Source organism: Pteropus vampyrus, unplaced genomic scaffold (assembly GCF_000151845.1).
Source record: "Pteropus vampyrus isolate Shadow unplaced genomic scaffold, Pvam_2.0 Scaffold17, whole genome shotgun sequence".
Classification (NCBI taxonomy): Eukaryota; Metazoa; Chordata; class Mammalia; order Chiroptera; family Pteropodidae; genus Pteropus; species Pteropus vampyrus.
In genome coordinates this window covers 10,023,367-10,043,074 of record NW_011888798.1, presented here as the reverse complement: position 1 = coordinate 10,043,074, position 19,708 = coordinate 10,023,367, and the positions used below count along the sequence as shown (strand labels likewise).

The following is a 19,708-nucleotide window of genomic DNA, read 5'->3' as shown; positions in this document are numbered from 1 at the left end:
TAGCCTCTCCTTATCCACAGTCACCTGTGGTCAACCACAGTCTGAAAATATTAAATGGAAAATTCCTGAAATAAACAATTTATAAGTTTTAAATTGTGCAATGTTCTGAGTAGCATGATGAAATCTTGAGCAGTCCCACTCCATCCTGCTTTGGACGTGAATCATTCCTTTATCCAGCATCTCCAAACTATTGCATATGCTCCCCGCCCATTAGTCATTTAGTAATATTCTTGGTTATCAGATCGACTGTCTAGATATTACAGTGCTTGTGTTCAAGTCACCCTTATTTTACTTAAGTATGGCCCCAAATTGCAAGATTAGCGAAGCTGGCAATTCAGACATGCCAAAGAGTAGCCATAAAGTGCTTCCTTTAAGTGAAAAAGTACAAGTTCGAGACTTAATAAAGAAAGAAAAAAAATCATATGCTGAAGTTGCTAAGATCCATGGTAAGAACAAATGTTCTATCTATGAAATTGTGAAGGAAAAAGAAATCTGTGCTAATTTTGCTGTCGCATCTCAAACTGCAAAAGTTGCAGCCCCAGTGCATGATAAGTGCTTAGTTAAGATGGAAAAGGCAATACATTTATGAGTGGAAGACAGGAACGGAAAGAGATGACATTCATATAATTTTTATTACAATATATTGTTATAATTGTTCTATTTTATGTTATTTTTGTTAATTTCTTACTATGCCTAATTTATAAATTAAACTTTATCATAGGTGTGTATATAATAGGAAAAAATATAGTATTTATAGGGTTTAGTACTATCCTTAGTTTCAGGCAACCACTTGGGGTGGGGGGCGGTCTTGAACCGTATCTCCCATGGATAAGGAGGGGAAGACTGTATATGGTGAAATCTGGCCATAATTGATTAAGCATGTTCTCTGGTCTGGCGTTAAGTTCTTTACAAACATTCTATCACTTAATCTTCTGAACCACTCGGTGTTCTTAGTTGCAAACAGAATCCACTCTAGCTAGTTTAATCAGAAAAGCAGTTCACAGGCTTCCTGGAAGAGTTACAGATCAAGCTCAGAGGCCATGCTAACATGCACAATGCCCAGCGGTACCTAGGGGGCTGCTCCAGCAAAGACTCGAGTGCTGCCACTCCTGGTCACACACAGGAAGCTCATGCTCACGCTGATGCTGCTGAGACTGCAGACCAAAGCATTGCCATTTCTTCTCCAGCCATGTCTGACATTTCAAACAACACCCTGACCAAAAAGTACAGTCTCCTCACAGTGCTCACTGCTTCCTCACAGTGCTCACTTCCAAATCAAAGTCACACGTGGGGGCCTCTGACAGAGCCTAAAGCACTTGTCAGTTCCCTCACTACAAGGGAGGCTGGGAAAATGAATTCAGGATTTTCTCTCAGAAAGGGGGGAATCATAATGTGAAAATTTCTTCACATATAGAATATGTTCCAAGGATGTTAGGTGGCCACAAACATGACAATATAATGGTCCACATTTTACAGATAGAAAAAGTGAGGCTTAAACTCAGAAGGCCCATAACTTAGCCACTTATACTGCTAGGAAGTAATTTAATGAGATTTAAACCCAGTTCTGTCAGTATGCGAAGACAACTCTCTTCAGCACTCTGTTATTCTGGGAATTTTACAGTGATTAAGCTTTCCTATTCAGGAGCAAAAGAAAAATAAAACTCCTAATTTGGCAAATGAAAGTTTGTTTCCTGACTTTTTCTCTTTTCACTCCCTTCTTCATCAATAGCAAGATGTGTTCCTATATTCTACTTATGCAATCAGTGTCATTCAGGACTCCCTGCAAACAGCAGAAACCAACAATGGTTAGTTAAGCAGAAAATGAATTTGTTGCAAGTATTTTAAGCCCCTCAAGAATTACAAAATGCCACACTCATAGGGAACCACACTCATAAAATGTACAGGCAATTGAAGCCACAGCCAAGGACACACCACAGGAACAGCCTTCTAGGAAACCACTGCCTCCAAGCTAGACACTGGACACTGCCACCACACCAATACCACTGACAACAGACACAGCACATGGTCACTGCTGGAATCAATGGCAGAATATATTTGCTGATCCTGTCTTTTTGCATCACTTGTTCTTGATTAAAAACCAAGCATCGATTAGCCAAACTTGGGTCAAAGAGAGCAAATAGTTGGGCTTTGGGGCTTTATTAGAGGGAGGATGGGCCCTGCCTCCATCAAGACTCTCGCAGGAGGTTGTTCAGATGCTGGCAGGATCAGCAAAGGATGAGAACTGAGGCAAATCAATCCTGATGTCCTGATGTCAGAGACTTGGCTAGGCTTGGATGTAGACACCTGTCACAGTTACACAAGTCTCTCATTTACTGACTTTTTCTCCCAGTCCATGAAAAATGAAAACGTGGATCTGAGGTCTTCCTCATGCAGGCCAGATGTGAATGGGCTGCCAAACCCGAAGGTGAAAAGTAGTCTGCTTTCTCCATGCAGGAGATATAAAAGGTCTTGTCCAGAGAATTGAAGGATAAAGAAGGAAGCTTTGTCAAGGCCTGGGTGCAACCCATGATTAAGCCAAGAGGAAGAAGAGATGGGCAGAGGGCTCCACCAAGCACAGCTCAAGGGCTTTGATCACCACATGCCCACTTGGCGATCCCATCGGGCCCATGGGCAATCTTGAGGCTCTGAAGCACCACTGGAGGTGGTGTGCCCTCAAAGCAGAGGAACATCAGGAGATACCCTAGTCTCTAATTAGCCATACATCATTCACAACTAATACTTAGACACTTAACATGTGTCAGCTACTCCACTAATTGTTCTATGTGGATTATTCCATTTCATGCTCACAAGATCTCTTTAAGGTAAGTTGTATTATTATCCCTATTTTAAATATGAGCAAACTGAGACTCAGAGATGTTGTTTAACTTGCTAAAGACCACACAGTAAGTGAGAGCATTCAGGGATTCAGACCTGAGCAGTCTGATTTCAGGGCCCCTGGTCAGAACTTTTCCCTTTTCTTTAGGGAATCACAAACTAGAGGTCCAATTTAGAGGTCACTGCCATGCTTTGTACAGCCATTTAGTTTAGCCCCCTCCACTGAGTATTAAAAGGTTGTATACACAGGTGGGCATGCTGCCTGGTGGCACTGAATTTCATACATGCTGCTAGACCAATTCATTTTATTCCTCCTGCAGGTGTTAGACAGGGCCCTGCTCTGTTAGACAAATCACTTATTCTCACTATTCATCTGTTGCTTCTCTATAAAACAAGAGAGTTAGACTAGATGGTCTATCTCAGAGGTCCTTTTCAATTCTAAAATGTTACAGATATATAGTTTTCCAGACACTGGGCCTTCCTCCTAGGGCTTATATTAGCCAGTGGTTCAGGTCAGCAAGGTGACCAGCCATCTTCAGTCATGCACCCCCAAAAGGTCATGACCATGACCTTGTTCTCTGTGTCCAGCCACTGACACCCACAGAGTACAACCTGTAACTCCAGGCCAATATTAAGTCATGAGGATGAAAAGTTGAGTTCCAGTAAATGAACATATTTCTACTTCTTTGAGAATTAAGTAAAAACTCCTAAAAATATTAGGGCAAACCACATTCCAAAGCATACAAGGAAGAATTAATCTAAGTAAGCTTAGGTTGTCTTTTGTTGATGTGCATTTTCTGCCCTAGGGAGAAGCAAAGATGCTGAAGGATGGAAAGGTCTTCAGAGTGGTCCAACAGGACTGCTGGGATCCAGAAATCCGTGTTAGAGAAATGGACTAAACAGGTACTTATGACAAGAAATGCTACCAATGACTGCGTCTGCTATAAAAGCCATGTCTGCCCCTAAAGTCCATTGACCACTATACATGATTTATGTGATGGCGACCTCCAATCGCCTTTATCCACTGAGCCAGGCTGCTCTGCCTTCATTGAGGGAAGGATGGGACCTTCCACTACAATGTTTTTAGAGTGTGGATGAAAAAAAATTTTTTTAATTAGGTACACCCTGTTTTAAAGTAGAATGCTATATCATGAAAAATATAAAAGTGGCATTATATTATTTTTAAGTTCGACTGTATAATATTTACTTATTATAGAGTCAATCAAAACAGTAAAAATTAGAATATAGAGTAAGGATGCCAATTTCCTGCTTAGTCAGATTCAAGATCCAATTTCTTTCTGTAGTTTGTCTCAGTGCACAGTACACAGAACATCTCCACTGACACATAAGGGATGGAAATGGGAGCAGTTAGAAAAAAAAAGTTAATTGTGAATCTCAGAATACTCCACAATAAAACTAATTTAGAAATTTGAAAGAAGAGAATTAGAAAATTTTTATTTCAAAGATGAATCACCAATGATTTATAAGAACTGCTTGCATTCCTTATATTTAAAAAGCAAACAAGTCTCCACAATTATAAGAATTTCAAAGACTATCTAAAATATGGCATGATGGCGATGTTGCGCTTGTGCTTGTTACTGCCTGGCCAACTGTGCTGCCCAAGGACAGTGTGCTCCAAGAAGAAGCATGGAGCCTTCTGGATGCCTGTGGGCTGTTCTTAAGGGGAACTCACCACTGTGATGGGGAACTCACCACTATGACACTGTCAGGCCTAAATTTTGACATCATTGGTCTAGATTTAAACTAAAAAACAGACAATTAATACAAATAAATGAAAGAGCGTTAGAACTCTTTCTTAGAACTACAACCTTTTTAATCAAAAACAAATTTATAAGCTCAAATATATACACAGAGATGGCAGAAGACATTTTATTCCAAAGTCTGCACAAAATGAGTTAACCCGTCAGCCCCAAATGAGGAGGTAGTCTTCTGGCATTTTAGAATTTGGTCTAGGATACTTTTGGCCAGGTATTGCTTTATAGTTTTTTAAATAATTAGAAGTATATTTAAATGGCATTTAAATCGAACTTGCAGAAGGCCTGAAGCACCTCTGCAGACCATCTGACAGAACACAGTAGGTATGTCCCTGTTCTAGAAGTATTTGGGGGTGGGAGAGGAGCTGGAGAAAGAAAGAGCTTCTCAGACCTACAGCAAAGAGCAAGGTTTTACTCTAAATGTGAAGCTCAAACAAGAACTTCCCCTTTCAAGAAGAAAATTAGTGGAAATGAGATTCGGATAAGTGGTGTCAGTTTATATGAATTGTGTCTCCTCTAGTTTTTGCTGTGTGTTTTATTCCATGGTTATCCTTGAAAGAGCAGTCATGACTAACCCTTGCTGAACACTTACTTTGTGCCAGGCACTGTTCTCAGCACCTAACATGTATTACTCGCTTGATCCCTAGAACAACCCTATAGTAAGGTAGCAACTATTATTATGCCCATTTTACAGATGAAGAAACAGAAGAACAGAGAGTAAGCAATTTGTCCAAGATCGCACAGCTTGTAGGGAGCAGAACCATCATTTGAACCCAGGCAGTCTGGGCTCAAAGGCTTAACAACTACATACTATCACCTCTGTGGCAGTAAGAAAATAAAATGATGATGGTTCAACACAGATTTTGGCAATCCATACAACCTCTGCAGGGAGGGAAATGTAACTGGTAGCTTCCGGGTCACTTCATCACAAAATCCAACATAAGAGCTAAGAAAGACCAAAATAATAAATAACAACGAGATGATATACCTGTGTCTCTTAAGTCCTAAACTAGGTTGAGTTCCTATTGAAGCTGGTTCTGTAGCAGACCCAGAAAGGTCAGAATAGGTGAGAGATCCAGACCTGGTGAGGGCTGGGGTTGGGAGCTCAGTTCTTTATGCAGGAAGGAAACTAAGAGGCCCCACAGGAGTCAGAGAGATGGTGTTTCACAAACCTGCTCACATTTAATCCTCTCTCAACACGTCTATGTGGCAGGCATTGTTACACCTATTGTTACCCTTTTAAGGGGGCAAGGAGGTTAAGGTATTTGCTCAGGATCACACAGCTAGTAAATGGCAGAGCCAAAATTATAGGTAGGGTTCTCTTATTCCATCACAAAAGTGTCTCCCTCAGGATAAAGATCGCCTGGAGTACTCATTAAAAATTTTTTTCAAGTCCCATCTACTGAACAATTTCCAAAAGAGGGCCTAGGAATTTGTTTAATTATGTTCTTCCCTCAACCCCTGATTTTAATCAACAAAAGTAAGTTTGAGGAACATTATGCTATGTCATATTATTAAAACCCCCTCTTTTAAAAAATACAAGCTCTAATTGCATTAGCCTTGTTCCTAGAGATCAAAGAATACGTATCCAAACTATCTAACACAGAAATAACTCAATTTACTATGTCAGTATGAAATGTGGTGACAAGTGATGGCCACTGGGATGTAGGAAAGGAGCAAGGCTGGACAGGAGCCTCCTTTCACCACTTTCAAACCATATAACCTTTGATCTAATCTATAGAGAAATGAAATAGAGTAATGTAAGTGAAAGTATTTACAGAAAATGTAAAGATTTTACAACTGAAAGATATTCATTTGTTTGATACTAATCATTGAATGTAAGTATCTTGGGACAATGTTTAACACTCACTAATCAAAAGCTGTAGTCTTTAGTCCTTACTAAACAATGATTCATTCTTTCATTGGGCACCACTCTGGACGCTGGCAATATGGCATGGGCAGACAGGCTCATTCAGTGTTTACATTCAAACAGGGAAAGGCATAGAATAAACAAATAAACACAGTGATGACAGACTATAATAAGTATTAGAAAAGGAAAAAACAAAACAATAGGATAGAGAGTGGCTGGAGATGGGGAAGGCCTTTCTAAGAAGGTGACATTTGAACCGAGACAGTAGAGTAAAATGGAGCCCATCCTGTGATGAACCAAAAGAAGAGCATTCCAGGCAGGTGGAACAGCAGTGCAAAGGTCCTGGGGCAGAAAAGGGCTACAAAGTACAGATAGGAGGCCAAGAAAGAATTATGTGAGCCCTGGGAGAGACAATGTGGGGCCATATAGACCATGTTCAAGCTGGATTTTACTCTTAAGTGTGAAAGAAAGTCCTTGAAGTTTTGAGAAAAAAAAAATGACGACCTCAGTTTTAACACCTTACTCTGACTTCCAAGTGGAGAACAAGCTATAGGAAGGACAAGAATGGTAATGAGACCAGCTTGGAGGCTTCTGCAGTTGTCCACATAGGAGACACTGGTGGCCTGGGTCAAGTAGTGGCAGGGGATGGGGAGATGTGGGCAGGTGAAAGGAATTGGAATAGACCTAACAGGATTGGATGTGGGTATGAGAGGAAAAGGGGCCACCCCCAGTTTGGGAGCCTCTCTCCTAACACCCTGGCTTCGAGAGCTTGAAAGCAAGAGATTCTAGGCATGCTGGATGCTAGATTCTGGAGCCAAATCCGGAGTCCCTAAGCATTCCAGACAGTGGGTACCAGACGCACTTAGGAGCTGAATTAAAAGGGTGGGGAAGGTGGCCGAGAACTACACTTTATCACATGTGACCTAAGATGAAGAGCCCTGAAAAAATTAGTGGGGAAATGTCTTACTTCAATAAAACTTCACAAGATGGAGGGTAGAAATTGGGTCAATTAGTTTTTCTTGAATTATTTAACTTTTGTCCAGCCTTTATTCCTCCTCCTAGAATCTGATGCTAAAGGTTGAGGGAGGCCTGGGACAGAGAGCCTGAGAGAAGGGAGACAGGGAGGAACAGCGAGGGAGGGGAGAACAGGAGAAGAGTTTGGAGACTTGCTGGGCTCCTTGGCCCTGGGAAATGCAGGAGTGTCCAGGCTATTCTTCTCGCCAGCTTTGCTTTTCTTTGTGTCTGTCTCTAGGAGTGACAGTGCAAGCCCTTTCAACAGTTCCCATCATGTTTAGCTACTGGGTGAGCGTGAAACTTCAAACCATCTCTTTGGTGGGCAAAGGCTCATGTCTAGCTCCCTAGCAAGTAGGTAGATGACTCAAGTCTTGATACTGCCTCCTCCACATCTCCTCCCTTTTAGAGATCAGTGGGGTTTCACAGCACCTCACACTGCAGTGTGCAATCCCAGGCCTGTCTTCTAAGATCTGTCCTTGCTCTAGACCCACACGGTCCAGTATGGTAGCCAATAGTTGTACGCTGCTATGTGACTGGCGTTATATTTCTACTGAACAGCGCAGTTCTAGACCCAACTTTAATCTCCATCAGAATTTACCTTTCTGATGACTCATTCCTGCAGTGCCTTACTCAGTAACTGATAAGCCAATTTATTGTGAGGTGATAATTATTTTGAGGTGGGAATGATAATAATAGCCTAATATAGTACCTCTCCCAGGGAAATGATACAATTTAAAATGATTTCTGGAGTTGGAGGCCTTCCCCCCAGTGATGAAGTCTCGATTGCTAAAAGTACATAGCTGGGGGTGCGCTAAGCACCTGATGAAACCAGTAAATGTTCATGCATGTTGTGATTTTAGGAGCAATGGATATGCCACCTGCTCACACACACTTCCCACCTGTGCTCATAATTCCAGTACGAGTAATTCAATCTTTATCTGTTCCTGTGATTAGATTCACTACTTAAAATAAAAATGCTCTAAGACCTCAGTATGCCTGAATTTATCAGATTGAGTGTCATTCTGACTAGACAACTGGGATTGCAGGAGAGTATCAAATTCCTGGCAGCCCAGGGTGGGATGATGTTGAAAGGAAAGAAAATAATGAAGATGGAAAATTTAGGGGAACAAAAAGCAAACTTCATCTGCATCAGCATTTTGCTAAAGTAACTCTGAGTGTCACTGCCAACAGGAAGGACAAGGAGAAGGACAAACAGGGACAGGAAAGGTGCATGAGTATCCTTGGCATCCTGCAGTGAGGCATGACAAGGAGGTGCCCTGAGGTTCTCTGATGGTGACGTCAGACACTCCTGTGTGGGAGGTAGCTCAGCTGCATAGGTGTGCAGCCCTGCAAGCTCCTGTCTGCAGGTGGTGGGGCAACTCACCCTCATTCCACCTCCACCACAGGATGTCAGCCCAGTAATTGTGTCCGTCCCATTAGATTACAGCCTCAAATTTTCTATTTGAGCAGCAATATTAGCAGTTTTCTTTGCATTTGCAATGGTTGGCTTCTGGGTCTCCTGAGGCCAATGCCTATCTCAATCTGTTCCTCAGCTTTCTGAGGGTTAAAGCCACCGATAGTGACAAATGATTTTGCCCAGGGGAGATGTTGTTCAGAGTAGATATCTAGAGAAGTAAGTTTTGAACGATGTGATTTTCCCTTACCTGTCTCCACTAGGCCAAACCTCAGGACACTTTAAACCTGTGCCAGCTTTTAAACGACCTAGCTGCAACCATTGCAAGCCACCCCAAGAGGTCCGTGGGTCTGGGGACGTTGCCCTTGCAAGCCCCAGAGCTGGTTATTAAGGAGATGGAGTACTGTGTGAAGGAGCTGGGCTTCCCAGGGTCCAGATCAGCTCCCACATCAATGAGTGCGACCTGAACGTGCAAGAACTCTTCCCTGTCTATGCAGTGAGTAGGCGGTACTTGTTCAGGGAACACATAGCAAGGCTGGGCAGTGGCTGGGTGCTAGCAGGAAGAAGATAAACGTGCCTACTTTACTGGAAGGGAGAAAGAGATGCCTGATGACATGGTGGACATTGGAGGAAATGTGGAAAGAGCTCCCCAAAAGGAGTGGATCATTTCACTAGACAAGGGACAGGTAGAAATGCTTCCTAGGCCAGCTTCGAGTTAACTCAGTGAAATCTCTCTTCTTTCTATTCCCTATATTCTCTTTTTAATCTTTCATTTGGATGCCAAAGTATTACACTCATTGCAGACACTACAAAACAACCATGTTAATGACATACAAAAAAAGAAAAGCATTTTTGGAAAATACAGAAAAGTATAGAGAGAAAAACAAAATAACCTATAACCCACCACCCAAAGATAACTAACCACTGGTATAGTATATTTCATTTATATTTCATTTGTTTTTTATTTGCATATATCTGCATATAATTACATTTTAATGAAATAATTCTATTATATACATGATTTCATATCCTAATTGAGAATTTTCAATCCAAATGAAAATTCTCAGTGATTTTTAAATAACTGCATAATACTCTAACATATGCATATGTTTTATTTAATCAATCCTCAATTAAGATAAATTTTAAGCTACGTATTTTGAAAATGTATAATAAAAATATATAACAAAAAATGCCATCTGAATGTTAACATTTGATGCAACTAGATAGTGAGTATATGAATGTTCACTGTACTATTATAAATAACTTTCTATATTTGAAATATAGCATAACAAAATATATTTTCAAAAATTCAGTGCCAGGTATTTCACAGTCCCATGGTCCTCTCCACCAGTCTTCCTCTACCTTCCGTTCTTTCTGCTACTAAACCTGGCTTTCATTAGTACCAGGATTCAAGATGCATAATTCTATATTTGATTACATTTTCTACATCCCTCCTAGAATTATAACAGCATTGTTTCCTATCATTTTCACTGTAAACGCAAACTCTTCAATAATGAATTAAATAGATGTTGGTAGACTCACTATGCACTGTAATCACCGATCGTTTTATTCATTTAATCTTTATTGAGCTCTGACTACATGCAAAATTTTTCCCATGTTTGTTTCTATGGACACTGCCCACTAGTTGGGGGATTGCCTGTTAAATTGCCTCCTAATAACCTGAAAGATTTAATGTTCCTCTAAATATTGAACTTCCTGAAGCTTATTGGCTGCAGTGACTGAGCTGATGCAGTGTATGTTTTCTAGAAATTTTAATGAGCTTTGAAAGAGGATTTACTTACTGGGCATCCAAGTTGTTTCAGCACAGTGTGAGCAAACCTTCAGCTGCAATTCATTTTATTATTCACTGGAATTGGAATTATGAATTACTAAGGGTCTCAGAAAGCAACTGGTTGGGGTCCAAATGGATGGTATTTTCATTTGTTTGACTAGCTCGACCCATCCATCATTCTAACTAGGCTGTTTGTGGGCTGCAGTCTCTGAGGGGATTCAGGAGAGCATCCTGGCCCCAGTTGATTTGTGATGTCCTGGGACTGACAGCACATTTGTTTGGTTAGCAAGACTTGCCAGCCGCACTACTCTGTAAACTGCGTCAGTAAAGTGCTGAAACAGATGAGACGGTTACCATGAGCCAAGCTGGCTTTGTCATTTCAAAGCTGTCCCCTTTATCTCCTAGACTTCGCTTTTCAGTGAGTGAACCCAACAATACGCATTCAAGTCAGTTCAGTTTTCAGGCACAAAAATGACTTTGTTAGGAGTATGAGGCAGACAGAGTAGTAGTGGCAGACTGCCTATTTCTACCATTTATCAGCCACAAGACCTGAGAAAGTTACTTAGCATCTATCTGCCTTAGTTCTCCTCTTTCTAAGATGGAAGTAATACGAGTGCTCATCTCATAAAGTATTAAACTAGTTAATAATTGTAAAATTCGTATAACAGCTTTGGCACATAAGTTCTCAGTTAATGTGAGTTATAATTTTGAGAGTATAAGTGATTGCTTTTTGTTTTCTCTACAATGCCTCATATACAGAAGGTAACCAAAAATATTTGTTAATTTCATTTGAATAGACATGAACCAGCATAGGCTATAGAATCAAGTTTGGTCCTAAAGAAAAATCAAGTCTCATTGAGATACTGTGATCACGTGCCTTTGTCAAGCCCAACCATCCCGAGAAGCCAATATTCTCTTTCTAGCTTGCATCCACTATCAGAAACCAATTAGTTCCTCTCCTGTTAAAAGATTTGCATATCTCCTGCTCTTCAGAACCCATTAAATTAGAAGTCCTTTCTCTGATCTACCTTTGGCCTGCCACTTCCAGAATCCCTTGTTGTCCCAGAATTGTTTCTACATTTTAAAAATGCTTATGTACAGAAGTTGTATTGCATCAGCCTAGTTAGCCCACATATTAATATGTAAGTCACTCCTGGACCCCAGTATATTTGGAAAAGAAATGTGCTAAGGAAAATCTGTTTTGAACCTAGATAAGTACTAATAATACTCAATGCCTGTTGAGGGGACTTTTTTGAATAAAGGTCATTTCATTCAGATGGTATTTCCATTTCTCAGAATGCCCTGGAGCAGGTTTGCCCATGACATTTATCTCAGTACCTGCCTGCCTGAGGCATTAAGAGCTCTTTCCTTTCTAAAGTCATTTCATTCACACAAGACTATTCAGGAACTCAGCTGGGCTCCTGAGGCATTGTGAGAGCTTGCAGACCCCAAAAATTCCCACCCAGTATCAGGCTCTGAGTAACTGGAGGTCTTGGGCCAGGCCAGCCTACTCCAGCCTGGTCCTGAACCCCTGGCTCTCAGCACATCACTTCCTTGCTTTCCATATCCTCAGGATTCCAGGTGGAGGAAAGGAGGGAATACTCCAGTTCTCACTCCAAAGATACAAAATTAGCAGTTGTTCTGAAAGAGTGGACCAAGTAGGTACCCACAGGAGAAATGTCCCCATGCATTTGAGATGCAGGATCAGTCCTTAAGCATTTTGCTCTCAGCCAAAACATTTGAATGATGGATGTTTCCTGTGACTTTTTTTGCCAAACAGTATATTAAGTTAATCAACGTCAATGGTAACTCCACCGATCCCCTTGTTAAATCTAAGTGTCCTTTTTATTTTACAAGCACAAGCAGAGTTTATCAATGACTCTTACAGTGATCAAGAAACAACTTCGAAAATATTTAAGTTTATTTATTCAGATCAATGCAGACCTAGAGAAAAGCAATTTCCCTAAAACAGGACCCTGTATTTGCTGGCTCATCCAAGTAACTCTCTCTCTCACTGTTTCTTTGAAGGCAGCTGAAAAGCTGAACTGTTCCCTATTGGTGCACCCGTGGGACATGCATGCAGATGGATGGGCGAATGGCCAAATACTGGCTCCCTTGGCTTATAGGTTTGTGTCAGACCAGGGGTCTAGAAAAAGATGAGAAAGTCTTTGTTTTTTTCCAATTATCTGGAAAAAGTATAAATTAACAGGACTGTGAGTTATTGAGCTCTTACTCAGATAAGTGCTGCATATATTGCTTGTTTTGTATGGATTATGATTCTAATCATATCCACACAAAAGTCTACAAGGTTGACATTATAATAACCATTTTACAGATAGAGAAACTGAGTCTCGGAGTGGTTAAAAAAGTTGTCTAAGTCACACAGTGAACAAGCACAAATAGAATTTACACAGATCTGTCTGTCTCCAAAACCCCCTCACTACACATACCTTAAAAAAGCTCCAAAAATAAGTAGCCATGCTTATGTAATAGATTTTTTTTAGAAACCAATAACAGTATCAGCTCTTACAAATAAAAACCCTGGAGTTATGAGTAGTAGGTCACCTTCTACCATCCAAGGAACTGAGGCCTTACATTATAGATGACCCAGGCTTTCAATTTGCTGGGTATCTGCTCCTCTCTTCTGCTGTTTGCCTCCTGGTCTAGTCATTCATGGTGCCACATGAGGGTAAAAGGAAAAGAGGAGACACCTCATTTTGGCCTATCCAATCTCTCATATCATCTCTGATAAGAAGAAGAAATGGAGACAAATGTAAAATTCTGGGGTCACAAGTGAAAAGTGGAGCTCATATACAAACCCAAGGAAAAGTGGTCCCCAAATGAATAGCATTGGATTTACTCTGGGGAGGCCATCATCCATTCTCTTCTCAGCCCAATTAATACAAGTAATTATGAAGTAACCATCATGAAGAATTAAATGGAGTAATATATTGAAAGTCAATCAACTGAATTTCAGTTCCAGCTAGTCTCTATTTTTCTGTATAACCTGTGGCAAATCACTTTACTTCCCTGGGCCCAAGTTCCTCAACTGTAAAATGACAGAGTTGGTCTGGATTCTCTTTCTGCTCTGATAGTTTATGTCCCTGGTATTGCTTTTGAAGACCAGTGTACATAGTAAGGCATCTTCCTATCCATCCCCTATCAAATTTTTGAACAACGATTAGTAGAAAGAGATAACCTAATAAGCCCAATGCTTTCCAGCTTCCTAATTCATACAACACTTTGATAAGTAAAACAAACTTATTTATATTGCAACTTCTCAGAAAGCATTTGCAAAAAGGGTCATTTCATCATGCATTTATGCAGCATATATATATTGATCTCCACCAGCATGTCAGGCCTGTACGAGACATCGAGGATATTGACACAAACACAACCTCTGCCCTTCTGAAGCCTACATTCTGGTTAGAGGAAAAAGATGATAAACAAGTGTATAGATCATAAACAAACAAACAAACAGGCTAATTTCAAAATTCTATTCTGGATGCGAAAGTGGTCACTGGCAGATTGGAGAATTCTCAGCAAGGGAGAGCCATAACCCAATTTACATTGTAAATATTCTACTTTGGCTCCTGTATGGAGAATGGATAGTGGGGTTATAGTCCAAGTAATTAATGGAAAGCAGAATCATGGGACCAAAAAGAGTTGATGCTGTCCTTCTCCCTGTCTCAGGAAGCTTGGCCCACTTCCAGATGCATATGAGTCCATCATGCTTCTAAGAGGTCAAGGAGCCAAGTCATCTCTGTCCATGTTGCAACAGGGCAGGATGAGCATTCAGTAAGCCCCACTCGGCAGCCAGAGGGTCAGGCCTTTCCAGAGGTGCAAGGCTCTGCTGTGGAGCCCCCAGAGACTTTGTAATCATAGTCTGAAAAGCAGTAATCTGAAAATGTAGCCCGGACTGACTCCGTGGAGGTAAAGGAAGGCATTGAGTATTAAATATCTGCTTCTTCTAGGAGCACAACACACTTGAAATAATTCATTTTAATCCAGTTATTTTCAACCTCAGCTCTAAGAAGCAAAATTTTGGAATGAATAATAATATTACTATTTATTGAGCACTAACTAAGTGGCAAAACTAATCATTATTATCCCCCATTCTACAGATGAGGAAATGGAGGCACAGGGAAGCAACTAATATTTGTTCAGCACATCCACTGTGAAGTTCTGGCCAAGAACTTTCTGACATAATTATTTGCAAGGCTCTACATTAGCCTTGCAAGATGGGCAATACTGTCCACGTTTCACAGGTGAAGAAGCACAGGCTCTGGGGCATTACACCTTATCAAAGGCTGGAAAGCAAAAAACTGGAACAGTTAGGGTTCAGCCCAGACTCAGTGTACTCTCTTGCCCCCTTGCATCCAAAACTGAAGCTGGGGGAATCAAGACAAAAGCCAGGTCCTCTGGCTCCTTGACTATTCTAGCTGTTAGATGACTCCACCTGCAAGCGGCAAATAGGAAGCGTCAGATTGTCCTGCTTGCCAAAGTAATAGCTGTATACAACCAAGCCATGCTGGGACACAGAGACCCCACGTTTCTCAGCACTGACAATTACAGCAGGCTGCTTCTCCCCAGCCATCAGCATCACTGAACTTCTTGCTTGAGGTGACAAGCCCTGTATCTTGTGACCATTTCCTCTTTTCAGGAGTTCCAGCAGAGACCATCATAGCCATTTGCTCCATGATCATGGGTGGAGTGTTCAAGAAGTTTCCTAAACTGCAAGTATGTTTTGCACATGGAGGTAAGACTCCATCTATATTGGTCAGCTCAGCTGCCGTAACAAAATACCGCAGACTGGGTGGCTTACACAACAGAAATGATGTTTTCACAGTTCTAAGAGTTCTAGGATTATGGTGCTGTCAGAATTGGTTTCTAGTGAGGCTTCTCTGCCTGGATTGTAGAAAGCTACCTTCTCACTGTGTCCTCACATGGGCTTTACTCTGCATGCACAGATTAGGGTCCCACTTTAAGACCTCATTTAACCTTAATTATCTCCTTAAAGGCCCTGTCTCTAAATACAGTCACCTTGGAAATTAGGGCTTCAAGATGTGAATTTTAGAGGGACATAATTCAATCCATAACATTCTTCCAGTAATCATTATAATCATAAAGTATTTGATGGTTCAGGAACCAAATTCCATTTTTACAGACAAGTTGTTTGGTTGGCACAGTTTTTGCTTTATTTTGTTTTGTTTTTTATTTAAATCTCTCATTTTATTTGATTTTATTTAAATTTTATTTATTTTATTTAAATCATCAGATCACAAGCCCTCCAGTTTGCAATAGTCTCCACTATTCACCTTGTTAATAAGTAGACCTATTTCATTCATTTAATTTCCTGCTTGGTCCCTGTAGGTAATAGAGTTCATGACTCTTAGACACATATAGGCACAAACAGAAACACAGACACACACACACATAGATACACACAAACATACACAGTCAAACTCAACATGCTGTTATCAGATCTGTTTTTCCTTCTCACCAGCATATGAAGACATCTTTCCATGTAAGTACAGAGCTCCTGATTTTTGATGGTTGCTTGCATGGCAATACATTTATGAATATGCCATAATTATTTAGATATTCCCCGACTGATAGGTTGCCTCAGTAATTTGTTATTACAACCATGCTACATTTGAAAACTTTGACTACATAACTTTACACACTCGTCTTCTCTCTTTAGGATAAATTCTTTGAATCTGAATTTCTAGATGAGTTCATGTTGTTTCTTCTGGGTCACCTCTCAGCATTTGGAACCCAGTCCTTTGTAAATACTGCTAACCAGCTGGACTATAGTAACTTCTCTTTGCACACAATATGAGGATTAAAAGGAATCCTTTACAATCAAAGCCAGACCTTCAGTAATAGGTTTTATTTGCAGGTGGAGTCTTCCCCTTCACAGTAGGAAGAATCTCCCGTGGATTCAGCATGCACCCAGATCTGTGTGCCCAAGACAATCCAATCAACCCAAAGAAATACGTTGGTTCCTTTTACATAGACTCCTTGGTTCATGATCCTCTGGCCCTCAAGCTGTTAACATATGTCATAGGAAAGGTAAGCCGGGTCTGCCATTTAGATGGCTTGTAGGGAGCAGAGTACAGGTTCAGCAACCAGTCACTTAATCTCTCTTCAAAAAAAGGGGATGGAAGAAAAGGCATTAGAAGAAAGGAGAGGGACAGTGAGGTTTGGGATTAGGTTTGCTTGTACAAGGAGGGGATCGCATGTAGAACATCCTTCAACATAGAGTGTGTATCACCAGGGAACCATTATATATGCCAGAGAAATCCTAGATAATCCACATGACTGAATAGTTCCCCAGGTAAGATCCTCTTCCTCTGGGTCATCTCTGTATCTATCCAAAATGATATATTGTGATGTGGTAAGCAGAAAAAGCCACCAGTTTTGAAGTCAAATTGACCTGGGTAAAAATCCAGATTCTACCACTTTCTAACAGAATAAATTGTGAACCTAATTGTCCTCATCCACTAAATAAAGAAAATTGGAACATTAAAGAGGTAGGAAATGGCACCAGACAGGGAGGCAAAGGAGGATAATGAAGAGTTTTGTGTACCACCTGAAATTTCTTTCTGGAATAACTCAGCCTTTGTTTTGAAAATGATTCTTTCACCAGGCAAAAAAAGACCAGCATGGTAGTACTTTAAACTTCATAGGTACTTCTTTCCTCTGTTGTGGTCTGCTAGCAGGTCTCCCTGTTGGTGGTATTTCCACCTTTAAGTACTCTTTGAAAATACTAACTCAGCAAGTTAAGACAATTTTTAGAGCAAAGGCCAGCCTGATTTGTGAATAGTCTAAAATATTTAGTATTTCAATTCCATTTTATTACAGACAGATAACCATAGAAGTTGTCTAAATTTTTGCAAAGGAAAAAATATCTGAGGTTTTCTAAAAGAATATGGACATCCTTAAAGATTTGCAATAAGGTACTTGGATTGAGAGTAGACGCAAAGGCACGAATAATCTTGTTTGGAAGAAAAAGAGGTCCACCATTTGAAAGGTACAAGTAGTGTTCTATCTCCAAAATGGAAGTTTCATCCCACTTTAACGCTGACTGCCTCTCTGATTTGAGAAACTCAGTGATGTTAAACATTCTGGTTTGGTAATACATTATGTGACTGAGATGTGTTTCTGAGGCTTCAAGCTTTTGTGTCATTCCTGCCAAAATGAGTGTTTGCCAGTTGGTCATGACCTTTAATTGTTTTTGGTTTGGACAAAGGGACTATGGCAAGTATGTAAGCAGGAAACTGCACAGAGTTTGAGAAGCTGAAAGAGACTGTGAGCTCTGGACTTTGAGCTATGAAGAAGGGGGAGTGGGAAAGTGGCATGGAATTGGAGAAAGGTTCATTCTTATTACCTCTCATCAAGCCTAGTACCCCTGGTTTTCTTGGAAATGGCAAAACCAGGAGAAAACATCCTTGGCAAATACAACACCAAGCTTATGAGGGATACCATCAGCAGCGAGGAATATTATCGGCACCTTCAAACAGCATTCAGGACAATACACATCCACCACAGGGTAAGAGCGAAAGCAAAAGAAGGTGGCACAAGCCTTGTGGATAGACTAGTTAGTAAGCACATGTGAGTATACCCCTTCTAGGGATCCCTCAGAAAAACTCAGAGAGAACTCTGCAAAGTTAGTGATGCTGAGATCTTCATTCAAACTGTGAAGACTTGAGCCATTATATGACCAAAGCAAATGTGACCTCATTTTATGTGACCTCACAGGCTGGTAAATCCAGAACATATAAACAGTATAGATTAATAATTTAGGATTCGCTTTAAAATATTAATGCCTCCTCATTCTAGTTACATTCACATGAGCAAATTCTCTCAAAAACAATCCACAAAGCAGAATGGCTAAGTAAAGTCCTAGCATGGTGGCCAGGCTACAGAGCAACTGTCCAGATGAGAGCAAGAGGACAGAATGCTGTGGAGGGAGGTCTCTAGGACAGGAAAAATGGAACTGATTGAATATTTGATATGTTTGAGAAGTTGAAACTACGACTGCTAGGAATTCAACACATCTGCTGATGCATTAGGAATAAGCAGTACATATATAGAAAATTAAGCAAATGAAAGAAAAGGAAATAATTAACTCCAAGAACACAAACATCCATATGAAGGCAGATAATCAACGTACGTTATTTAATCAGCAGTAAACAATATCTATAGTGTAAATACTAAGTACTGGTTTAACTGAAAATTGTAATTCTACTGAGAAAATGGAGGAGAGAAGTCGAGGTAGTAAAGAAGTTGTCAGTGATCATTATGGGAAGTCAGTAAACACTCTTTAAAGCTAATAAATCAAGAAACAATTGTATATGCTTTTTATCTGGAGTTATGAAGGTAATTACCAAAAAATGCAGGTTAAAAAAATCAAAGTGGCTGCCTTGTGGGACAAGAGTTGGGAAACTGGGCACAGGACTGCTTTTGATAAGAAAGGTATAATATTTAATTAACTATGTATAGGAATTACTTTGATAAATCAAAATTTTAAATACTATAATAGACATCTCATATACATATAAACCAAAATCATTTGTTGAACACTTACCCTTTCTAATACACTGTGCTAAACAGAGAACTTAAATTACATAATCTCTTAGCTTCCTTCCATCTTAATATGCATTGCTTTTAATTTATGTCTACTCATTTTTAAAGACTAATACAAAGAGTGCTAGTTCTATGTGATCACTCTATCACTGTGAAAAATATGAAAAAAAGAGAACCTATTGCCTCCCTATATTAACATGAACATGGAAAATTCCCTTTACATATTTCGGTGAATAATTTTTGAGAGGTCAGTCATCCTCCCATTATGATTTTATCATAATTTTGGCTGGATCCACTGGTAATCTATTGTTGCATAAGTACTTGTGCCAACTCATGGCTTAAAATAATAATAAGCACTAATTATTTCTTGCAGCCTCTGTGTGTCAGGAATTTAGAAACAGCTGTTTCAGGATCTC

The 19,708-nt window shown here is 40.2% G+C and overlaps 2 protein-coding genes across 2 annotated transcripts in view; one reads left to right on the top strand and one right to left on the bottom strand.

Annotated features, from left to right (window-relative positions):
• The window catches only part of TMEM163 (transmembrane protein 163), a 370,074-nt gene that overhangs the window by 320,370 nt on the left and 29,996 nt on the right, over positions 1-19,708 (bottom strand). The window lies entirely within an intron of this gene.
• The window catches only part of ACMSD (aminocarboxymuconate semialdehyde decarboxylase), a 57,344-nt gene that overhangs the window by 18,076 nt on the left and 19,560 nt on the right, over positions 1-19,708 (top strand). Inside the window, 8 exon segments of the mRNA XM_011354511.1 lie at positions 3,642-3,738; positions 7,733-7,782; positions 9,172-9,337; positions 9,340-9,404; positions 12,729-12,776; positions 12,778-12,826; positions 15,364-15,459; positions 16,603-16,775. Coding sequence (XP_011352813.1) covers positions 3,642-3,738; positions 7,733-7,782; positions 9,172-9,337; positions 9,340-9,404; positions 12,729-12,776; positions 12,778-12,826; positions 15,364-15,459; positions 16,603-16,775 — 744 coding nt within the window.